This window comes from Panthera onca, chromosome B1 (assembly GCF_046562875.1).
Source record: "Panthera onca isolate mPanOnc1 chromosome B1, mPanOnc1 haplotype 2, whole genome shotgun sequence".
NCBI classification, from domain to species: domain Eukaryota; kingdom Metazoa; phylum Chordata; class Mammalia; order Carnivora; family Felidae; genus Panthera; species Panthera onca.
Window position 1 is genome coordinate 163,879,219 of NC_138342.1, and position 22,763 is coordinate 163,901,981.

The 22,763-nt window shown below is 48.0% G+C and overlaps 1 protein-coding gene across 18 annotated transcripts in view; it reads right to left on the minus strand.

Annotated features, from left to right (window-relative positions):
• ANK1 (ankyrin 1) overlaps nt 1–22,763 on the minus strand; it is a 218,852-nt gene that overhangs the window by 103,252 nt on the left and 92,837 nt on the right. The window contains exon 1 of one of the 18 annotated variants that reach the window (XM_060653463.3): nt 3,770–4,317. The exons of the other annotated variants lie outside the window; for them this stretch is intronic. Within the exon in view, the coding sequence (XP_060509446.2) occupies nt 3,770–3,808 (39 nt within the window). The 5' untranslated portion in view covers nt 3,809–4,317. Of the gene's footprint in view, nt 1–3,769; nt 4,318–22,763 lie in introns of those variants that run through there. 18 annotated transcript variants of the gene reach the window in all.

Below are 22,763 nucleotides of genomic sequence, written 5' to 3' on the forward strand. Positions count from 1 at the left end.
TGTGTGACATAATAATGAAATTATAGCATTAACACCAGTCATTGAGCTGGCGTCTTATCAACAGGGTATCTTTCCATCCTTATCACAACCGGTGAGGTATGTATAATTATCATCCCCATTTAAGAGTTAATGAAGCTGAGGTTTGGAAAGGTTAATAACTTGCCCAAGTTCTGCAATTAACTGTCGGGGATTCAGCCCAGGACTCCCTGATGAAAGCCCACACCCTTCCACTGCCCTTGATCCCGAGATGCACTCTCAGCAATCTCAAGCCTGAGGGGTGTCCAGGCAGCCCTGACAGATTGTAGGGGCTGGAAGGAACCACATGCCTTGACCAATCAAACAGTTAATCCATGGCAGGGGAAGGGTCCCAGGCAGGCCCCAGCTCTAACCCTGAAGGCTGTGTTAAGGCCAAGACAGGCCTCTAGGATGGGATCATCTAGTCCCACTCCTTCCTTTTGGGGATAATAAAACCAAAGGTGAGAATAAAGTGACTGGCTAAAGTCACCTATACAGTTAGAGGTGAAGTTCAATTGCTAAGGCCTTTTCATTTTCTGTTTGGTCTTCTCTGGCATAGAGTAGTCAGGACATTAGCAGGATCCTCAGGGTATCTTACAGGTGAATTATAGATAATGGTGTCACTCCCTCTGTGTATCACTCAGTTTAATTGTACAATATATTTGCTGAGGTCCTATTTCAAGTCCAGGATTCTGCTAGGGCAAAGAGAAATAGAATAAAAAATAAGAATATAGGTCCCTGCCCTCATGATTTGAAAAACAAATGACAGAGTTATAAAGGGGTCATTCATGCATGCACGCACGTACTCACTAATTCATTCCACTAGCATTCAGTGAACACTTCCCAGGTGCCAGAGAACATTTAACCTATAGAGCAAATGACCCTGGGTTGGAATATGAGGCCCATTCTCACCATTTTGTTCTTCTGAGCCCATGCTGCTCATCCATCTAATTCAATTACCTCCAATTCAATGACCTGTCCCAGGTGCAATTTCCTGGTGCATCCAGGAACAGTGTGTGTAATCCAATAGGGCAGAAAAGAGAGTCAAATGAATCCAACATGATCCATTTAGAATGTTTACCAGTGTAAATACTAACCAGGAAAATAATGATGGCGATAATGACCAAATACTAACCAGACTGTCTCTGAGCTCTGATAAATTGGAGCACAATTCCTGGCTCTCCCCAAGTCCCATCTGTCCCTGGGATGTGGGGCAGCCTCGGAGAGACCTCTCTGTTGGAGGGAACTAGATAAAGGACCTAGCAGAAGCTGTTCACCGTGTTCCAGAAAACCAGTCCACAAGGGCCCTGAACCCAGCATCACCACCGAGGAACTCTGGGCACCCCGCTAAACCTGCCTGCTTGTGTCTTCGCCCCTTCCTCATCTTGAGTTTCATTTCAAGCTAATTTCACCTGTGAGAAAATTGCTCATGCCTGCATTGAGGGCAGGAAGGGGTTTTTGTTGTGCCCTCAGCCCACATCCATGCTGGTTAATCCATGTGATGTCCCTGAACTTCCTTTCATAACAAAGTAAGTTTACCTTTCTAAAGGCCTTACTACATTTTAGACACTTTACATAAACTAATTCATTTGCTCCTCCCAATAATCCCATGAGGCAGGTATACTTATTGTCTCCTTTGCACAGGTGAGGTGATTGAGTCACAGAGAAGTTAAGTAACTTATCCAGAGTCACACAGCTAATACATGGCTTGGCCAGGAGCTGAATCCAAGTAGCCACACTCTAAGGTCTTTCTCTTCACTCCTGTGCTATACTGCCTCTTGGGCCAATCATTTTTAGTGCTCATAATGTTCCTCTCAAGTTCAGCTTTGGAGGAGAGAAGCTTCCACCTGCACTCAGAGCCCACTTTGGCCCTCACTTCAGAGGAAGTAATGGAGGGGAAAGGAAAGGACTCGAGTTCTCATCAAGGGCTGCTCGGAAAAGGGAGGTGAACCCTTGGTTACCTGAGACACCCAGACTATTATTAAACTTGCACTTCCTGAGTGGGGTGATACGAATATAGCAATAGATAAGTAGCCGAGGGGGCTCCAGTGTCCTGGGAGGGAGAGGCCGGAAGCACACTGCTAAATGTCAGCATGCCTGTAACACATGAGCAGTGAGGGCTTCAAAAACACCAGAGGCCAAGCAAAGTAGAGTTTCAGGTTAAGTAAGAGAGTCCCAGGGCCTCTTTATACCTTCCCTGGGGCTGGAGATGGCCCAAGGTTCCCCAAAACAAATCATGAATTACTTTCTCAAGGCCTTTTAAGTGCAACGTTCATGTCTAAAAAGATGAATGGAAACTGAGCTACTATCAGTAAACATTGATAAGATAATATAGATAACGGATCGTTCCCCAGGGATTTTGTTTGAGCAAAATGCAGTTTCTTTAACAAGGCCACTGTCAGGACTCCTGGGAACAGATTCTAGATTCTTTCCTGGGGTTGCTGCAGCACATCCAGAAGACTAAGGGAGGCCAAGTTCCAGATGCAGAGCTGTCTGCTCGTATTCAGGGATTGCCCTCCACATCTGACAGTTCTTTCTTACTCAGCACCTGGCTAGTCCTAGGCCCCTGTTAGGCCTCTCAGGAAGAAAACGCAGCACCAGCCAGTGTGCACACCTGTGTGGCCCCTGCCTTTATCCCACTGACTACAGAGCATCAGATGTAAACCCTGGGCCTGACTAGGAGCATCAGAAGTGAACCCTGGACCACAGTGCGTGTTTTCATTAAGTTTTTCATTTTTCTTTCCAAAAAGTTGTGCTGGTAAAGCCTCACAAACTGTCTCCAGGAGCCCCAGTCAGATAGACTGCCATTGGCAAAGATAGAATGAACATATTAAAGGTGTCATTAAGGAAATAAAATATGCAAGCAGGGGCTCCTGGTTCCCTTATAATCTCCCAACACAACCGCCAGGCCTTGGGAAGAACCCTGCCCATTCCTGGGCACTTCCTAAGGCCGACCTTACAACCTGGGTGATGCAGTGATGTGTGAGCAGCCAGAGTGGACCCTGATGTTGGGAAGACCTCGCGTGAGCCCCACTCTGCCACTTGATGCTATGCCTCACACAAGTTCCCAGACCTCAATTTCCCCATTGCCAAAACAAGGATGTTACACAGCCGCCCGGGAGGCCGGAGGATGACAGGGTACAGGGAAAGCAGGGGCTCCCCAGCACACAACATTGCTCTCATCCCCATTCATTTCCCGCTGGCTCTGGACCTCCGGGCACTAGTGTTTCTAAGGTTGAGGGGTCAGATGTGTGGAGGGCGATGGGGCCCCTTCTCCGGCTGAGGCCAGGGCCGTGGCATCCCCGCGGGTGCGGGTGGGTCCCCGCGAGGGGCAGCGAGGCGCCCCCCGCAGCAGAACCCGCTGGGCAGGACTGTCCTCCGGGGCGAGGGGACACGGCCTCGGCGAGGGCCCCGCGCGCCCCGGTCTCCTCCCCGCGCTCCCGCGTGCGCCGCCTCGCCCCGGCCGGCCACAGGTCGGGGCCGCCTCCCGCCACCGGCCCCTGCGCGGCGGTAGCCTCCAGGCCAAAGGAATTTTCCTCTGGATCCTGCTAGAAGCCTCGGCGCCCGGCTGGCGTGAGGCAGCAGAAGGGCCACCGGGGCGCGTCCCCGCACCCGCCCGAAAGTTGGCGCCCGCCGAGCCGGGCAGGACCCGCAGCCGGCGGCCAGGGGCGCTGCGGCCCGGACCCCGCACGGCGGCCGCCCAACGCGCGCCGAGCTCCCCGCCCGAGCGGCCGCGAGCAGGCCGTCCACTCACCGCAGAGTCTGGACCGGACCTGCCCTGTCTCGCTGCCATCGTCCGGCGCCCGCGCTGAAATCCGAGCCCGGCTCCCTGCTCCCCCTCCCCCGTTATCTGCTCGGCGGCGCTGGGAGCGCCAGCAAGTTACGCGGCATCTGGCTAAAAATACAGGCTCCCTCCGCTCGGTTCGGGTTCGGGTTCGGGCTCGGGCTCGGGCTCGGGCGCCCGGACCCTGCGCCCGGCCGCCCGGCCGCCCTCCAGCCAGCCAGCCAGCCAGCCGCTAATAGGATCTCTTCATTTTCTCTCCATTATTATGTCCGGTGGGAAAGTTAATGCGAAGCGATCTCCGGAGAGAAGGCACCTGCTGCCAAGCCCGGAGGAGGGGGTGCGTGGAGGGCGCGGGTGGGGGTGCGGCCCGAGCTGCAGGTGCCGGCCGGCCGGGCGAGGAACGAGCGTCCTGCCGCTGCAGAAGGGAGGCACACACGTCCAATGGAGGTGAGGAGCTCCAAGCTGCATGGCGCTCCCTCCCTGCCTCCTGCCGCCCCGACTGCCCTAGTGAACGGCCCCGGAGCCTGCAAAGACGGCCAGGGTGAGCTCAGCAAAGTCTATTTATGCCCCATAACCAATTTGCATGTTTTGAGCTCTTACATCGTGTCCTGAGATACCAGCTAATCAGCCTATTCCAGATTCTGCCAGAGAGCCGCGATGCGAAATGAAGCTGAGAGGCAGTACACAGATCTGTTATTACTATCTCCCTCATCCCTCAAGTCTGCTAGTGTTAATGAAACATCGGCTGGAGTAAGCTCCCAGTTTTCTGTTCCGGGACCATCTTCACCTTCTCCTGAGGTCATTTCAGGGGCAGATGTCAAAAACATCTGGGGGTGGGGCGTGGAGGGGAGGTGGCCAAGCCTTGGGGGCTATGCGAGATTATTAAGAACAGGTGACTAGAAGTGGTCAGCAAAAGCAATGCCAGGTAATTGCCCCCCCCCCCCGGGGGGCAAGATTGCTTGTTCAGACCATGGATGTTATATCATGAGCCCGGCTTCATGTTCTCTTCAAATAACACTAAATGCTCTTTTTCCACCCCTCCTGCCCTGACACATAGGTATGGCCGAGCTGTGTGTGTGTTGGCGAGGAATTAACACACTGAGCACCTATTAGGTGATGGACATATTGCCTTACCTTAATTAATCCTCACAGCCACCCCATAAGGTAGACGATGCTTTTAGCTTGTAAAGGAACTGAGCCCAGACAGGTAGAGTCAGGACCATGGTCCCCACCAGTAAATGGAGGGTACAGCTGACCCAAAGCCCTTCCATTAACAGCACTGGCAAGATTCCTAACAAAAGTGTACTCAGGGCCAGGAATAGATAATGTGCAGCATGCTCCTGAAGGTTAGAAAAAAACTCTGAGAGTGTTTTCCAAAGTAAAGTGCTCTTCAAAGCCATTCAACAATTAAAGAAAAGTCCCAAACAAGTGGGATAAATAAAGATCAAGAGAAAAGGTCCATATGTTGTCAAAACAGAGAGGATCTGAAGTGTATAATGCAACCAAATCCTCTCCATGTGAGTGGAAAAAAAAAAAACCTGGTATTTGAAGACTGCAGCATCAGAACTTTCTAGGTCTGAGACCCTCAACATCATTAGAGGATGAACTTCAGGATAGGCCACCTCTGAAAGGGGGGTGGAAAACACCTGCACTGGTGTACCAAAGGGCAAGGTCTGAGTATAGGAAGTCACCCCAGCCCTTCTCTCCCCATGCACACGTTGTTAACACACAGGTCCCTACAGGTCTCTTGTCCCGTGCCTCTTAAAACTGTCTCTCAGATATGCTAAAATCCTCTACATAGAGAGCTTCAATTAATAAATTATGGTTACTGGAACAGCCCTGATAATAGCCCAGTGTAGTATCTCAAGGGATTCTAAAGCACCACTCAACATTAATATTTAGAGAGAGAGAAAACGCCCTACTCAAATGGAAGATAAAGAATATGCAGACTACTTTCAAAAACCGATACAACTGACTGCACCATGAAACACAGACCACTTTTTTAGCAGCTACATTAAGGTTTGATTGCCATACCATAAACAGTGTATTTAAAATGTACAATTTGGTAAGTTTTGGTATATGTATACCCCCATAAAACCATCATGATACAGTCATGATAATGAACCTCCAGAATCACCTCCAAAAATTTCCTCCTACATCATGATCCCTCCCTTGTGCCAGTAGGTCCACATCCCTGCCAATACTTGGTATGGCCAATCTTAATTTAGAAATACTAGTAGATGTGCAGTAGTATTTCACTGTGGCTTTCATTTGCACTCGTCTAATAGCTAATGGTGTTAAACATCTTTTCAGAGGATTATTTGCCATCCACATATCTTCTTTGGTATCATATTTGTTCAAACCTTTTGCCCACTTCTAAGTCAGGTTGTTTGTTTTATTATTGAGTTTTGACAGTTCTTTATATACAGAGTAACTGTTTATTTTATTTTTTTTTTTTATTTCTGAGTGAGCACAAGTGGGGGAGGAGCAAAGAGAGAGGGAGACACAAAATTGGAAGCAGGCTCCAGGCTCCGAGCTGTCAGCGCAGAGCCTGACATGGGGTTCAAACCCACAAACTGTGAGATCATGACCTGAGTTGAAGTTGCACGCTTAACCGACTGAGCCACCCAGGCACTCCCAGAATATCTGTTTTAAAAGTGAGATAAACTAAGACCTTGCAAGTAAAGTGAAATATTCAAAGTTAAAATAGGAAAACATCCCTAGTCTAATTTTGGTACCTAGATATTAAAGCTCCTAAGTCCAGTGTTCCTTGTACCGTCCAATGCTATGGGTTTTACACAACCAAAAAGAAAAAGGACGAGATAGTTATAGTGGACCAGAAGCTGAATACAACCCATAGCATTGTGAGAGTAATGGGAAAGATGCTGAGGTACTATCAGAGGAACTGACCAGGACTGGCAAGAATTCTTTAAAAAAAAATTTTTTTAATGTTTATTTAATTTTGAGAGAGAGAGACAGAGTGCGAGCAGGGGAGGGGCAGAGAGAGAAGGAGACACAAATCGGAAGCAGGCTCCAGGCTCTGAGCTATCAGCACAGAGCCCCATGCAGCATTCGAACTCATGGACGGCAAGATTGTGACCTGAGCCAAAGTCGGACGCTCAACCGACTGAGCCATCCAGGTGCCCCAGGATTGTTACAAATTCTTGATGTTACCCATGACCTCATTAAGGTTGAGGCTTTACAACTTAAATATGCAAAGAGGCAAGGCCCAAGAGGAGAAGAAAGGAAACAGTGTCAGACATGAAGGAGCTGAGGTGACTGGCACTAAGGAGAATAAAGGATTTGGCCCTTCAGATGTAAAGTCCTCCTTCTGGCACTAGAACCCCAGCACAGGCCTAATGATATGGTGCCTCTCTCAAGTGTGGTAGCCAGGTGACCATGATTCCATTATAAGCTTCTCACAGGCAGAGGCAGCTTGGTTCAAATGTTCTGTATTCCCAATCCCTCCCCCTCGCCTTCCCCATCTGCTCCCCTGTGTGATTAGCACAGTGCTGGGCAGTGGTGCCCAATAAATGCTTGCTTACCAATGTTTGAAAAGGGCAAACCCACCGTCATAAGGAAAGGGTAAGTCATGGGGTTGAAAACTGAGGTAGAGAAGATTTACATTAGGCATTAGACAGGAAGAACTTTCCAGCTGTTGGGGATATGACTTAATAGAACTCATTATTCAGAAAGGGCTGAATCTTTGCTGGGAATCCTTCAGGATAGCAGAGACAGATAACTCACCATTTGATATGGCATATAGAAGCAGGATAAACTAAATGACTTGTCATGGTGTCTTTGGGCTCTAGGCATTCAGAAAGATAAGGGATTATTATTTTCTCCATGAGCTGACTGTCCCTTCTCTACCCTCCATCACCACCACACCTTTAGATGACAAATAACCATCCTGCTCCCTGCCAGTTTCCTTTTTTTTCCATACCTGAAGGCTGCACTTTTTTTTTTTAATTATTTTTAATGTTTCTATTCATTTTTGAGAGACAGAGAGAGACAGGACATGAGTGGGGGAGGGGCAAAGAGAGAGGGAGACACAGAATCGGAAGCAGGAAGCAGGCTCCAGGCTCTGAGCTGTCAGCACAGAGCCCAATGCGGGGCTCGAACCCATGAACCATGAGATCATGACCTGAGCCGAAGTCAGACGCTTAACTGACCGAGCCACCCCAAGGCTGCACTTTTTATTGCAGGTATTGAATGTATCAGGAGATCTGCCAGTGACAGTCACTGAAACCGAAGTAAAGCAACAGAAAGGAACTGATTAGCTAAAGAAAAAACCAGAGGTTCTCAGGAAGGACACAAGACCCCTTGTTCCATCCTATAGGTTCATAGGGTCTACAGGTTTTTCCCAATCTTGCTAAATACTTTACCAACTGTCTCTGCAGTTCCCTAGGCTGATGAGCATAATGAGATGCTAGAGGCTTCCGCTGTGGAGCCTGTCCTCTAGGCCACATCCAGCTATGTCAGGAGGAGACAGTGCAGGAGAAGAAAGGGAAGCAATTCATTGTATAATACAGAAAATCCGTGAGTGGAGTGGGAGCCCAGGACAATCTATGGGGACCCTGCAGTGAATTCCTCCAAGAATCTAGCTCTTCCACAAACTGGGAGAACACGTCTCTTTGCTCAAAAGCCTGGAGCAAAGGATCCCAGGTGCATGGGATTCTCAGATGACTGTGCCTCCCGCAGAATGTTTTGGGGGGACAGGAACAGGCAGCTGCAGGCAGCGGCCAGCCAGGACACAAGCTGGCTCCCGTCTAAAGGAATGTGAGAGCTGACATTCAGGGCAGACCCGGGATTCCAGAGAAAGGCCTCCTGTCACCTCACGCCCTGGACAGCAGCTACTGCTCTCCCCCTTCAATTAACTCAAGGACAGATGTGCCCCTCCTGCTCCTCTGGTCTAATCCCCCTCCAACTCAGACATGGAACTAACTTAGTAACAATGGCACTATTTGCTTCTCTGGGCAGCCTTCAAACACTCAAAGTTAGTAGGCCCGCTGCTCTGCAGTTGCACTGTGTAAATTTTGATAAGGGAAGTAACTTTTCTGAGTATTGGTTTCTTCATCAGTAAAATAAAAATAACTTGACTCACGTCTCCAGGTATTATGAAAATAATGTAGGGGCACCTGGGTGGCTCAGTTGGTTAAACGTCCAAGTCTTGACTTCAGCTCAGGGCATGATCCCAGGGTCATGGGATCAAGCCCCACATCAAGCTCTGAGCTGAGGATGAAGCCTGCTTAAGATTCTCTCCCTCCCTGTCCCTCTGCCCCTCCCCTGCTTGCATGTACTCTCTCTCTCTCTCTCTCTCTCTCTCTCAAAATAAAAAATAACAATAATATAATATAATAAAATAATAATGTAAATGCCTAGCACCACTAAGGACACACAGCAGGTACTCAATAAGTGACAACTAACATCTCTTCTTTTCCTCCTCTCCTCCCCTTCTTCTCAACTAAAGCTTCCGTCAATGGTTAACCCTTCCCACCGCCCAGAGTGTTGCTGATCTTGTTTCTATTCTGGAAAATTAGGGCCTTGTTACAGCTTAGCCAAGGTCAAACATTCACAGCTGTGAACAGGACCCCAAGAGCCCCCAGCACTCTGCTACAACGACTGGAGTTGGGCTTCTGATGCACCATTTCAATGCAGTGAAGAAACAAGTCTCGAGTCGTGTGTACAGCCGAGCCTCAGGTCTGACAGCTCCCCCTGCGGCTTCCCGGCTGCTGGCTGCAGTACGGCCTGCTGACAAGTACAACTCTGCTCTCGACCATTCTTCTATCTGTCCAGCCCCTCATGCACGCAGGGAGGTGCCCCAGCTCCTGGAGACTCTGGGCACAGAGGATAAGGCTGCCTAGCAGGAGCTCCACCCTTTACTGAGAAAGGCAGGCTCGTTTATCGCTGCTGGAGCCAGCCATCAACCACCCCGGGGACTGTGTAAACCATTAAGAGCATCACTGCTGGGAAAATGTTATTCCTCATCCAGACACTGTTGCACCCCCCTGCACTAGCCCCACCCCCTCCACCTACTGATTAATTGGGAAGGAACTTTACAGAATATGGGCTGCAGCTATTACACTGGGTGGACTGAGAAGTCCAGTCTGACTCCCCTCAGACCTTGTAATTCCTTCTTAAGCTTTTCAATAGTGAGAGAAGAAAGGGAAAGGAGAAAAGACAGTCTGGGTTGTTTTGCTATTTAATTTTGTGTGGAGAGCACCCAGTGGCCAGCTGGATAGCCCTGGGCGCCCCCCCTCACTGGAGCAAGGGATCCCAAGTGTGGGGTCTATTTAGGGAGGTGATCAGAGCTGGGTATCAGGTCCCATAGCACTGGCACTGATCTCTATCATGTTCCTTTTAAGAGGGTTGGCAGCCCCGGAGTCTATTTTTAAACCCATGAGAAAGGTGCTACAGGGAATCCAGAGAGGGCCAGCATTAAACCCGAGATCACTGCAGGGGAGGCGGGGGACAGCAAAGCTGAATCTAGGATTTTCTCTTCATATACCCACAGGGGTTCCCCTCATTCCTGGGACTGGATAATGGCTGTCCTTCCAAAGGGATCTTTTTAGCTGTAAGCCCACTCTGACACAGCCTCAGTGGAACCGGACTCCTCACAAACCCTCAACTTGGAAAACGGTTTTACACTCTGGGTTGCTTTTTCAGTATTGAGATTTTTCGGGTATATCCCCACTCCTGGTGTGAAAAAAAAACCAACATGCTTTTGAGTATATTTGTTATCTCCCTCTCTGATTTTCAAATCATGTGCTCTGGAGCACTCCTCCCCCCCCCCCCCCCCAACATGGACAAGCTCAAAGCCAAGTTTGCCAAAGGGAAGGACCAACAAAGCCCAACCTCCCCAGTGGTCTCTGTGCCCAGTGCCCCAGAAACCCTGCCCCTGTGCTGGAGGGAAAAGAGGGGAGCGAACCCAGTGGCAAGTCTATAAGGGACAGGATTATTTTCCCAATAGTAAGAAGCAAACAGGCATCCAAACGTCACTGTCTCTCAGCCAATAACCAGATGAAGAGAGCAGAATGTTTTATGTACAATAACAAATTTCAACTTCAGTATCCATTTCTGTCTTTGGATAAGAAATAGAACTGGAATTCCTAAACAACTCGATGCCTCAAAAATAAGCAAATGGCTTTTGTCTGCTGAGCAGTTCTGGACCCACTCAGGGCTACCCAGGCAGGGAAAAAAGTATGAGATGAGGGGTCCCCTCATATTTGTTCATCTCAGCATCTCTACACCCAGCACAAAGCAGCACGAATACATGTCTCTCGAGTGGAACAGGATTTTGTTCCTCAAGTAGGCCAAATGGCTGGGTCAAAACAACATACGTGAGTGTTAGCATGATACAGACCACACACCAGAGGCTCAGGAAACATTGGCTCAACTGGAATCCAAAGAAATTCATTCAATTCAGATTTTAAAATGAGTCACATCCATGAAAAAAAAAATCAGATGTTCTAAGCTGTTGGCCAAATTGTTCATTTCGCCACATGCTGTCATGGCCCCTGTGGAAACAGCCTTGGAACCAGTCACTTCATAGGCGGGGAAGAGCCCTGGGCTGTGCAGGAGGAAAGGATCCTGCACCCCAGTGTGCACCTCCAGGCTTTTCCCCACAATTTCCATTAGCACAAAACTACCAGCTCAGGCCGAACAAGCAAGTTGGCTTCCTCACTCCCAAGGCGGTCATGCAGATAGGTCCTTAACAGATCCCATCTCTCTGCTGTGGGTGAGAGGGTGTTGACAGGTCATGGGGTGCATGAATATAATTCTAAAGGCATCGCCCTCATCAAGTGTGCTGGCCCATGTCCCGTTGCCATGTTTCATTTTTGCCACCGTGCGGGGCTCTGGCTGTGCTCAGAAGTGACACTTCAGAACATATTGCCTGGCTGCTGACTGGGGAGCCCAGACTCAGGGCGGAAATTACACACATTTTGGAAAACATGTACGAGACACGCTGCCAGAATGGCCTGGTTTACTACACTCTGTCCAGTGCTCCCACACATTATGGAAACCTTCCTCTGCAGCCCGCTGCTTAGGAGAAGAAACTCACTTCACATTTGGACGTGCTCACATGGGCTTGGCTATTGGCAGCAAACCCCATGGCTCAGTTTCCAAAGGATGTCCAAGTGCCTGTTCAGAGAGCCCTACATGGCTGACCAGTAGATCTGCTCAGGCCTTTCCCTTATTTGAAAAATTCTCCCTAAGGAGAGAAAGCCAGAATGGGTAGCCTGTCACCAGCCTGACCTGCCTAAAGAATTCCAGAGGGGCCTGTGCTCCCCAAACTTTGCCTGGCCTCTGGAGCAAGGATTCCTCAGCTTGGGGGAGGCAGAGTTGATTCCACTAGGAATTGGAGCCTGGGAAGATCATGCCCTGTGACCCCGCTTCCCTGCCCTCTGGCCCATCATACTTCACTCTAGTGACAATGAGGTACAGAGAAAAGAGCAGGAGGGGGAAAGAATCTGAAAATAATAACAGTTCAGATTTAAGAGCTAGGTGCTGTTCTAAGTATTTTAGATGTCTACACATTGAATCCTCACAACTACCCTAGAAAGAAGCTGCCATGGAAGTATTCCCATCTCACAGAAGGCAAGGTATGGCACAAAAACATTTAGTAATTTGCCCAAAGTCACCCAAGAGCACTACATGCTTTGGGCCATGCGTGAAGCAGAGGGAAGAGAGTCACTCTGGTTTTTGCTTGATTATATGAGCTAAGGGATTTTTAGGGTAGATAAAAAAGTGAAATTCAGTATTCTCCAGGAAGAATGGCTCAGTCTTGGAAATTTGAGTGCAAGCAAGGGCCTCTTTATTATTTTGGCCATTCCCGCTGGTCAGAAGGGAGCCCAGCCACGGATCAGAGGCACGTTCAATGCAGAAATGTTTATAGGACCTAGGCCCTAAAGGGATTAATGACAGGTGACTGAGCCAAGATGGTCTCTCCCATAAGGTTGGGGAAGTGGAGAGTCTTGAAACAATCCCAGTCTACTCCCACCGAGTTCTCTAGAATTATCACAGTAACTTCAGGAATACCCCCTTTGGAACCAGGTGCAAGCAGCACCAGGAAGCAGGTGCAAACAGCCTCTGCAGCTAGCCCTGGGGAGGGATAATGAGCTGGTGGAGTCCTTAGGGACGCCCTGCTGTAGCACTGACTTCTTTCCCCGTCCTTAGGGCGCTGATGGTCAGGGGCAGACCCAGCAGGCCAAATGCTGACTGAAGAAGTTTCTTCTCTCTTCCTGGAGCCAAAACACTTCAAAGCAATTAAGCCCAATTAAACCAGTACCTGGCCTGCCTACCATCCCCTGAATTTTGCCATTCCTCACAACCCGACAGCTTCCTGCAAGATCTTCTTAAGCTCCTTTCACAACAGGACACTTAGAAGTTAACACTGAAGAACACCTTGGTATCTGCCTTCTACTTCCCGGGGCCTCTTTTCTCTCTCCTACCAAGGCAATAAGAGCAGGTGCCACACATAATATTTCACATGGGGCTCATCATATTATTCTTAATAATTGAATAGAGACCATTATCTTTCTATTTAATCCTCTTGTGAATTCTGGCTGGCTTCTCTGTGAGATATATTTTCATACAGTATTTATATCACCCCTTTTATAATTACTTAAATAAAAGGGGAGGAAATAAGTTATAAATCATCAGCCACATCTGCATTTCTCTCTGTCTCTCTTATCTGCAGAAATCCCCACCTACAGTAGGTGAATCCCAAGGTAGGTCACTCATTTGGACATTTCTAATCTGTACAGTGATGAAGCATGTCTAGATGGTCCCTTTTCTAAACTTTGGCTTCATATCTTTTTAAAGAAATAAAATGTTATAGAAGCATTACTGTGCTTTCCATATCTAAAATTTTATGACTTTATGAATACCCTACTTCTAGTCTAAAATCAACCTTGACTTCTTCTTCTATAAACTGCTTTTCAAGATGACCTTTCTCAGCACCCCTGACCTTGAACTGCTAAATAAAGGTACATTAGGTATTGGAGAAAGAATAAGAGAAATGGGCAGTGAACCAAGTATCACTAAAAAACCCATTATCATTTCTGTAATGACTGAGCTAGTTCTTAGCCTCTTAGAGAAACAAAGAGAGAGAGAGACATTTCCAGGATTTCTGAAATGAGATACAAAGATGACAATCAACACATCCAGAGGAAAATCATTGCCAATATCCATATCAGCCTTTGGTCCCTAAAATGCTTTTAGGGTGAGGCTAACAGAGATAAATGATCAACAAAAGACTTGGTGGTGCTGATAGGTCTGCTTCTCATTCCTTTATTCTTCCATTCAGATATGAACTGTTGAATTGCCACGTGCAATCCAAGAACCCAATGGAAGACATACATTAAGTATATTCCATGGTTGCTACCCTTGGGAAGATGGCAAACTAGTAGAGATAAAGATATAGTTATATAGAAAATAAATAGAACAACAAAAGGGGTAAAGATTCAGTAAGTGATGCCCCCATGGCACGGTTAAAACCAAACAAGAGGTTCCAACAAGAAGTGCCAGGAGTTTAAAGGAGAGGCTGAGGTCAGAGGATGCCACAGCACTCAGGGCAACCTTTTGTCCAGCAGTGAGACTTGAACCAACCATAAGGACAGCCGGTTTTTAGAAAGTCATGGGGATCAATTTCAATTTGGAGCCTGTGCCCCAGGTGTTTGGTTATAGAAGACAGAACACACGGATCCAGAAACAAACATTTGTAAATATAAATATATAAGTAAGGCAACAAAATAAATATGCCTACTCTGGGGAACTCTATGAATACTACGTAAAAGAATAATTAATTCCAAATGATAGTACAGCTTTTAACGTTTTACACGTCTCTTGTCACGAGGTTGAAGGGAGCTGCCATCTCTCACAAAGGTTTTATGCAAACATGAAAATGAGATGATGGTTATTGGACTCATTCATTTGTTTAAAAAACATCTAGGGGCACCTGGGTGACTCATTCAGTTAAGCATCCGACTTTGGCTCAGGTCATGATCTCACGGTTTGTGAGTTTGAACCCTACATCGGGTTCTGCACTGGTGGTGCAGAATTTGCTTGGGTTCTCTCTCTCCCTCTCTCTCTGCCTCTTCCCCACTTGTGCTCTCTCTCTCCCTCTCAAAATGAATAAATAAACTTAAAAAAATTTTTTTTAAATATCTGTATCGGGGTACCTGACTGGCTCAGCCAGTAGAGTACGTGACTCTTGATCTCGGAGTTGTGAGTTCAAGCCCCACATTGGGTGTAGAGCTTAAAGAAATGTATATATCTGTTTGATTGTTAGATGCCAGACACTCTTTAGGATACAGCACTGAACAGAGAGACAAATGTCCTGCCCTCAACGAGCTTACTTTCTAACTGGAGAGAGAGCAAGTGGATGGACAAGCAATAAGACATTGATCCTACAGGGAAGTGATAAGGGCCACAAAGGACAATCACACAAGGAAACGGACAGAGAGTAAGATGGGATACAGTGTTAGACACAGGAGGCCTCTCTGAGAAGGTGATGCTGGAGCAGAGGCCTGAATGCAGACAGAGATGGAGTGTGTGGCATCTGGAAATGCAAAGGTTGTGAGAGGTCCACTTGACACAGTCAAGGAATATTCTAGTGCTCTACCCGAGTCTCTGCCACCACCGAGGCACGCCTCTTGCTGGGTCTGGAGTGCCCTGTTCTATACCAACAGATTCTATGCATCTTTTGACACCCATGGGACAAGAAGTTCAAAGCACTCACTAGTAGAGGAACCAAAAGAAAGAAACAGTAACAGGTAACATTTGGGGGTGCTTACTATGTGGTAAGCATCGTTCTAAGCATCTTACAAGTGCTAGCTCATTTAATCCTCACGGCAATTTTAGAAGATATATATATATATATATATATATATATATATATATATATATATATAACTGGCCTTATTTTATGAGTGGAAAACAGAAGCACAGAGAGGTTAACAAACTTGCCCAAGGTCACACAGCATATAAGTGGTAGGGTCAGGATTTGAACTCAGCAATTTGGGGCCAAACCTGTTCTTGCAAGCAATCTGCTTTAGTGGACAATGAGACTGTGGAAGGATAGAAAAGCCCAGGAACTCTGAGGAAGCCATAAATAAACGAGACGTCAGTTCTGGCTGGGAGAGAGAGGAGAGAAAGCCAGGGAAGGTCTCTGTTCTATAATGGCAGCGAGGTGCATTCCACAGCGGTGCTTTGTCCAGGCCACTTACTCTAATTATTATTTAGCATTTGCTAAGTGCCTCCACTGTGCTGAGGCCAATCAGGGAAGCTGAAGCCACAGACAGCTGAAACAGACCCCGGGGGCCTCCCTGGGGATGCCCTGGAATACAGCTGGCTAATCAGACCGGATAGGAGGCCCAAGTTCACCTCCTCTCAATTTTTAACCAGTAACTTTCAATTATTTCCTCTTGGACTCTGACTGAATTCATAAATAGCATTAACATTTTTCAAATGCCTGTAGGAGTTTGTTGAGTTAACCTGAGTGACTCATTATTATAGCATTCAGCTTATTCTCCTCTGTTCCTGGGGGATGAGACATCCTCCTACACCCCACCCAGTGGGGAGGGGAGAGGAGTCTGCTCCTCTCCTTCTAGATTCTTACCACCCAAGAGGATTGATGCTTGTCGGGCTCACAGGGCAATGATTTTCCTGGAGCCCAAAGCCTGCTTGGCTTCAGAACTCGCCCAGGTCACTCTGAGGGAGCCTGTGTGTGTGTGCACATGGACAGTCCCTGTGTGGGCAGCTTCAGACACTGAGACAAACAGTGGACACAAGGGCATTAGACTCTGGGGCTGGAGGCAGGGGAGGAGAGAGGATGGTTAAGAGGGCAGGGGACAGCTGAGGGCACTGTTTTTTCTGCAGGATGGTGTATTCTATTTTTTTTGTTGCTGTTTATTTTTCAGAGAGAGAGAGAGAGAGAGCAGGTGAGAGACAGAGAGAGGAGAACAGAGGATCCCAAGCAGGCTCTGTGTTGACAGCAGAGAGCCTGATGTGGGGCTCAAACTCACGGACTTTGAGATCATGACCTGAGTGGAAGTCAGACACTCAAACAAATGAGCCACCCAGGCACTCCGGCAGGTGCCTTCTAGTTTACCAGACAGAGTACTTAAAGAGGGTGCAGGCAGTTGGGGGAGGGGAGAGAATACGCCACATACAAAAAAAATCCAGAGTGGTTTGACATTGAACTTGCAATCATGCCTCACTAAGAAACTGGTGAAGTCCTTAACCAGAAAGGCTAAAGAGAACTGTCTCTGCCCTCTGCTTCTTGTGGAAAGTCTCCCTCTTTGGGAATAAAAAGTCACCACTTTGGGTCTGAACTGGAGGCTCTATTTGGAAGGCGTGAGACAGGAGGTGAAAACCAGTCAGATGTTTTGTCAGTGATGAGGAGGGGGATTCATCTGCCCTCGTACTTAACCCCTAAATCTCCTCAGCCACCTCAACCTTCCCTGCCGTCTGCAGTTTTCCTAGATGGTCAGCAAGCTTTGGACCATCCGCAGACCCCTGCCTCATGGCTCTCCCCTACTTGAAAAGGCACTGTGTTGTGCCATCCGAGGGACCCTTTTCAGATGGATCCCACAGGAGCCACCCCCAGACAGCAGCTGTGCAAGGTGCCTTCTGCTCGGGTGCCACATCCCATGGGTCACAGGTGTGGAGGGCTCAGTAGGGCCCACCTTCCCAGGCTCTCTGAGCCCTGGGTGCTCAGACACTGATCTCACCACCCTTCCTACCTCTCTGTCCACTTCCAATTTCCCCTCATACACTGCTGCTGTCTTCTGCAAAAGAAGAAGCACGCAGTCATTCCCAAACCCAACGGAAATTGAAATCAGAAACTGAACTCAGAGCTGTGTGCTCTGAGTACAGCCAGAAAGGCACAGACTTCAGGGCCTGGGAACAACCCCTCATCTCCAGGTCTGGAAGGATGAAGTGGCTGGCTCAGGGTTACAGGTCATGGCAGAGGTAGAACCACAGACCAGTCCTCTGTCTTCTAGTCCAGCATATTCTGCAAGCTCATTCCTGGAGTCTGCTTGGGTGGTCTCTTCTCCCTGCCCCTACTGGACACAGACGGCAAGAACCAATGGAGGAAGGAGAGTGGAGGGCCAGGGGAAGGCGGAAGGTCTCCAAGGCCATGAGGCAGATGTCAACTTCAAGTCTGACCTCAGAGCCCAGGGTTAGGGAGGTGAGAACAAGTGCTGAGGGTGAAGGAGCTAATTCAGTAGGGGCGGAGGGATCCATGGCTGTTTGCAACTCCCTCCCTGACGCTACCGGCTGGTGGCTGGCTCCATCTAAATTAAGGCCAAGGGCAGAGCAGTCAAAACAACCCCTGGCCAAACTAGGAATACAGCTAGTAAACCCAAGGATTTAAATCAACGGGATTTTAAACGGCTAGGTACAAAACAGGAGCTTAGTAACTACTTGCTGAGACCTTAAACTCTCTGAGTTTAGAGAGATTGGACTGTTCATATGCCTGCCTACCCATCCTTCTCCCCACCCCTCCCCCCAGCACCAGCCTAAGGGTCCAGGAACCCTTCAGCAAGGGGACCTGCCTGTCCTGCCCTCTTCTTTCCGATGTTTTGTCCCCCAGCGCACCCCAGTTCTGGGACTGTGTACCCCTGCTATGGGACTGCCCAACAGAAGAAGGAATATTTCCGTAGACAGCTGTGAAATCAAACATGCAAACTCGCAAAGCCAAGACGTAGGGCCAAAAAGGAATTGGGTGTGTTGTAGGGAAGCTCATCTGTGCCGGCTGAGGATGTGCCCGCCGCGTCTTGGGTAAATTTTTCCAACTGGGAGAAAAAAAGGCTGCTTTTTTCTTCAGGCTTCCTCTGCCAGTCTCTAGCTGTTTGCCACCAACCAGTGAGTGATTGCAAGCAAGTCACCTAACATCCCGTTCACCAGTTTCCACCTCCACAAAATGAGACCGTATATCCAGTGGGGGCATCGTACTGAGTGAGTCAGTTCAGTATCCTGTAGGCCTGTCTCTAAATATCTGTAAGGCCCCACTGCTCCCCAGGTATTTCCTGACACCTATGAGAACCATCTCAGGTGGTCTTGGATTCTTGGTGAGTCAGACAATAAGCCTTTTATTTGAATCAAAATAGAGTACATTGCATATATTAATTCTTATTCCATCTGACACGTTTAGAGTTAGGGCATCTCTAATCACCTATGCAAATCTAAGTAAACAAGATGCAAATCTGGGTCCCAAATTACGAAAGAATTCCATCCTATTCAGCCTATAAAATTTCAAGTATTTCATTGCCTTGACCATTAGACACCAGCTGATCAGAAAGTCCCAAGATTTCTGTTGTATGTACTAAACAGTATAGGCATTCCCAAAATATCCACACCAGAAAAAGCTCCTTTGCTCATCCAGAATCCATTTCGCCTGATTGAATCATTTTCTCATTTCCACAGAGAGCTATTAAACCAACCATGCAAATTATCAAGGCCCCACAGACCCAGGAGGAGAAAGAAACTAGACAACGTTTAGGTAAGTCAACCCTCAGAAAAGTAACTGTGCATCGAAGTGAATACAACACATTCAGTTCACCAAACCCCATTTCCTCTTTGTGTGGTTTGTCTTGCAGTTACATCATTCAAGGCTATCCTTCCCAAGGACATCTAAGCCCTATTCCTGGTCCACACCACTGTCCTTCCTTGGAAAATTTTGACGGGGCTCTGATCACTTCCCTCCCTGGAGAATTCCAACTATTGGTAAGTCCTTCCTCACAGAAGATTGGAATCTGCTTTCCTGTGGCTCTACCCCACCTTTCACCTGGTAATGACCTTGCAAACACCATGGGGTGAGTCTCTGCTCTTGCCAGTGGCACCCGTGACATTTAGGGACTTTCTTCCAGTCTCTTTGTTCTTTTCTGTTCCTTGTTCCTTCAAGGCTTCCCCCAGACACCATTCCAGACTCTTTTCCTTGGTGATTTCCTGCCTATATAATGTGCTCCAATTACCAAGGGTCTCCCCTAAAATGACAATCTGAACACCACCCTCTCAATGTAGCCTGATTCTACATTTCCCAAAGTGTGTTCCCAGAACCACAGCCCTGTGCAATGTCACCCCCCCCCCCCCCACCGTTCCCCGTGCAAAGGGTGCTCTGGGCAAGGAAACACAAATTCTATCCTTAGAGGGTTTCAAAACAAGGGATCGTGTTAGAGCTCTGAACAGTCTTGGAGAAAACCTGACCAACTAATATCTGACCCAGTGGTATCTGACCCTAAAATTCGTTATTTTCCCACACAGCACATCAGGACAGGCTGGTCTTTCTCACTCTGACTGCTCTCCAGCTAGTTCAGCCTTCCAGACTTCCTCACAGTTTTCTGCTCCACTCTTTTTCACCCCATGAAGAACTTCAGTGCAATAGCTAACTGTAGTTAGTGAATTCCTTCTTAAAGAAAAATACCTTTTTGGGATATAATTAACCAGTTCCATAATTTTCCTGTTTTGTACATGGGAACTTTGGTATGTTACAGTTTCACCTCTTCAGTAAGACCCGCTTTTTTTTTAAGTTTATTTATTTATTGGGGGGGTGGGCAGAGAGAGAGGGTGAGAGAGAGGATCCCAAGCAGGCTCTGCACTGTCAGTGTGGAGCCCGAAGTGGCGCTCGAACCTGCAAGATCAAGACCTGAGCCAAAATCAACAGCCGGACGCTCAACCTACTGAGCCACCCAGGTGCCCCCCAGAACCCAATGGTTTTAATTTTAATTTTGTAAATTAAACATCCTGCAATGCATCTGTTTTGGGGTCTAGATGTCTGCACACTTACTGACATAGTTCTACTTTGTACTTTTTAAAGTACAAGGGAGAGCCTGAGAACGGTGTGTCCAGTGAGGCTTTGTTGAAGGAATGGGGAAAGTGGTAGAATGATATGAAGGATCGTGGGTCTGCCACGATCCTGCCACAGGGCCAAATACACCCCCGAGTGAAGCATCTGGGGAGTGCGCTCCTGGGAGTCCCACATGAGATGCCACCACGTGGTCAGGGAAGAGAGAAGCCAGCCTCCACTTTTCTTCCTGAGTCTCCTCATATGAGAGCAGAATAAGGGACGGGTTAAGGAGTCAGGATCTGAGGGCCAGCTTTCTTGGCTTCATATCACAGTTCCAACACTTCCCACCTCCATAGCCCTGAGCAAATTAAATCTCTCTGTGCCTCAGTTTCCTGACCTATGACACGCAACAATTCATAGGGGGCCACCACAGTGATTAAATGAGTGAATACCTGTGTGATTCTTAGAACAGGACCCGGCACAGGGCTCAGGAGGCTCTTTTGTTTTCCTTCCCTCAGTTTGCTCTCTCCCATCCATCCATGGCTTTCCATTTTAATAAACTGAGACCAGAACTTCACTACGTCTCACCTGGACGACTCAGCACGCCCCACCAGGCTCCCTCCCATCCACTTTATACGGTACCGCAAGAGCGAGCTTCCTGAACCACAGCCAGGATCCTGCGGCTCAGAACACTTCCGTTCCTCCCCACTGTTCTCCAGGTCCTTTGAACACCCTGGCGGGCCCTTCTTCATCTACTTTCCAGCTAACTTCCCAGCCTGATCTCATACCTGTCTTCTTTCTCTACCCAGGTTAACAGAAAAACCCACTGACCGCTCAGGATCTTTCCCCACGGTGGCTTCTCCCTCTGGGGCACCCTTCCACGTTCCCCTCTTCCTCCATTCTCCACTGTCTGCATCAAATCTATCCCTTACATCCCACTTGAAGGCACTATGTTCATGGACCTCCCCTCGATTGCCTCTGCTTGCAATATTCTCTCCTAGAATGTCCACAGCATTGTACCCCTGGCGGTAGAATCCTTTCTTCCTTGGGATCACAGTGGTTTGTGTCCTACTTCCCAGCTGAGAGGGCTTTAAGGGCAGCCACCACAGCCCATTCATTTCACGTCTGCATCGCCACAGGACCATCCCATCTCAGGTGCTCAGTAATTACTTATCAGCTTGGAGAATGCTCTGGGGCATGACTCTGAAGGAACAGGAGTGAAAGCAAGTCATGACGGGATTAAAGGAATTAGGAACATTTCAGAGGAAGGCCTCCCTGTGTGAAAGGCAAGACGGAAGGGATCTTCAAGCAGCCCTCCTGCTGCCCCTGGGCCCTGAAAGAGCTTCCAGGAACCCGCCCCCAGTTCAGTTATCAGGCGATGGTCCTAATCTGTATGCATTTTTATTGTTATGCAAACAAAATTAGATTCAAACAAAGACTCTTAATTAACAAATTAAAGCTGCACCATGCACTTTTTTTTTTTTTCTGCACCATGCACTTCTTGCTCCAAATATCCCATCTATTCAAAGGCTAGAAACAAAATTCCTAACAGCCATGCAGCAAATGAATGGAGTTAGGGAAACAGGACTGGGTACCACAGTTGTCCTAATCCTGGAACACCTGTTTAAATAACAATTCGTGCCTGAGGCATTCAGAACAACCTGCTAATACTAACTCAGCGCCCAACACCAACTCCTTGTGGTCGCCAGTGTTAAGTGCTACTGTCTGCATTTTTTCAGGTAGAGAAGCAAGGGCATTCACAAGTGATTTTTCTTTTTTTTTAAATTTTTTTTAATGTTTATTTATTTTTGAGACAGAGAGAGACAGAGCATGAATGGGGGAGGGGCAGAGAGAGAGGGAGACACAGGATCGGAAGCAGGCTCCGGGCTCTGAGCCATCAGCCCAGAGCCCGACGCGGGGCTCGAACTCACGAACCGTGAGATCATGACCTGAGCTGAAGTCGGACGCTCAACCGACTGAGCCACCCAGGCGCCCCACAAGTGATTTTTCAAAACCCCAAAGGAAGACAATTTAGATGGAGACTGAATGTCCAAACCTCCCAACCAGTCAGCTCATCACTCCATCTGCAAATGTGTTTTAACCAAATCTGAGGAAAACTGCAGTTCTAATAAAAGGCTGTTTCTATAAGGGATTTCATAAGGAAAAGAA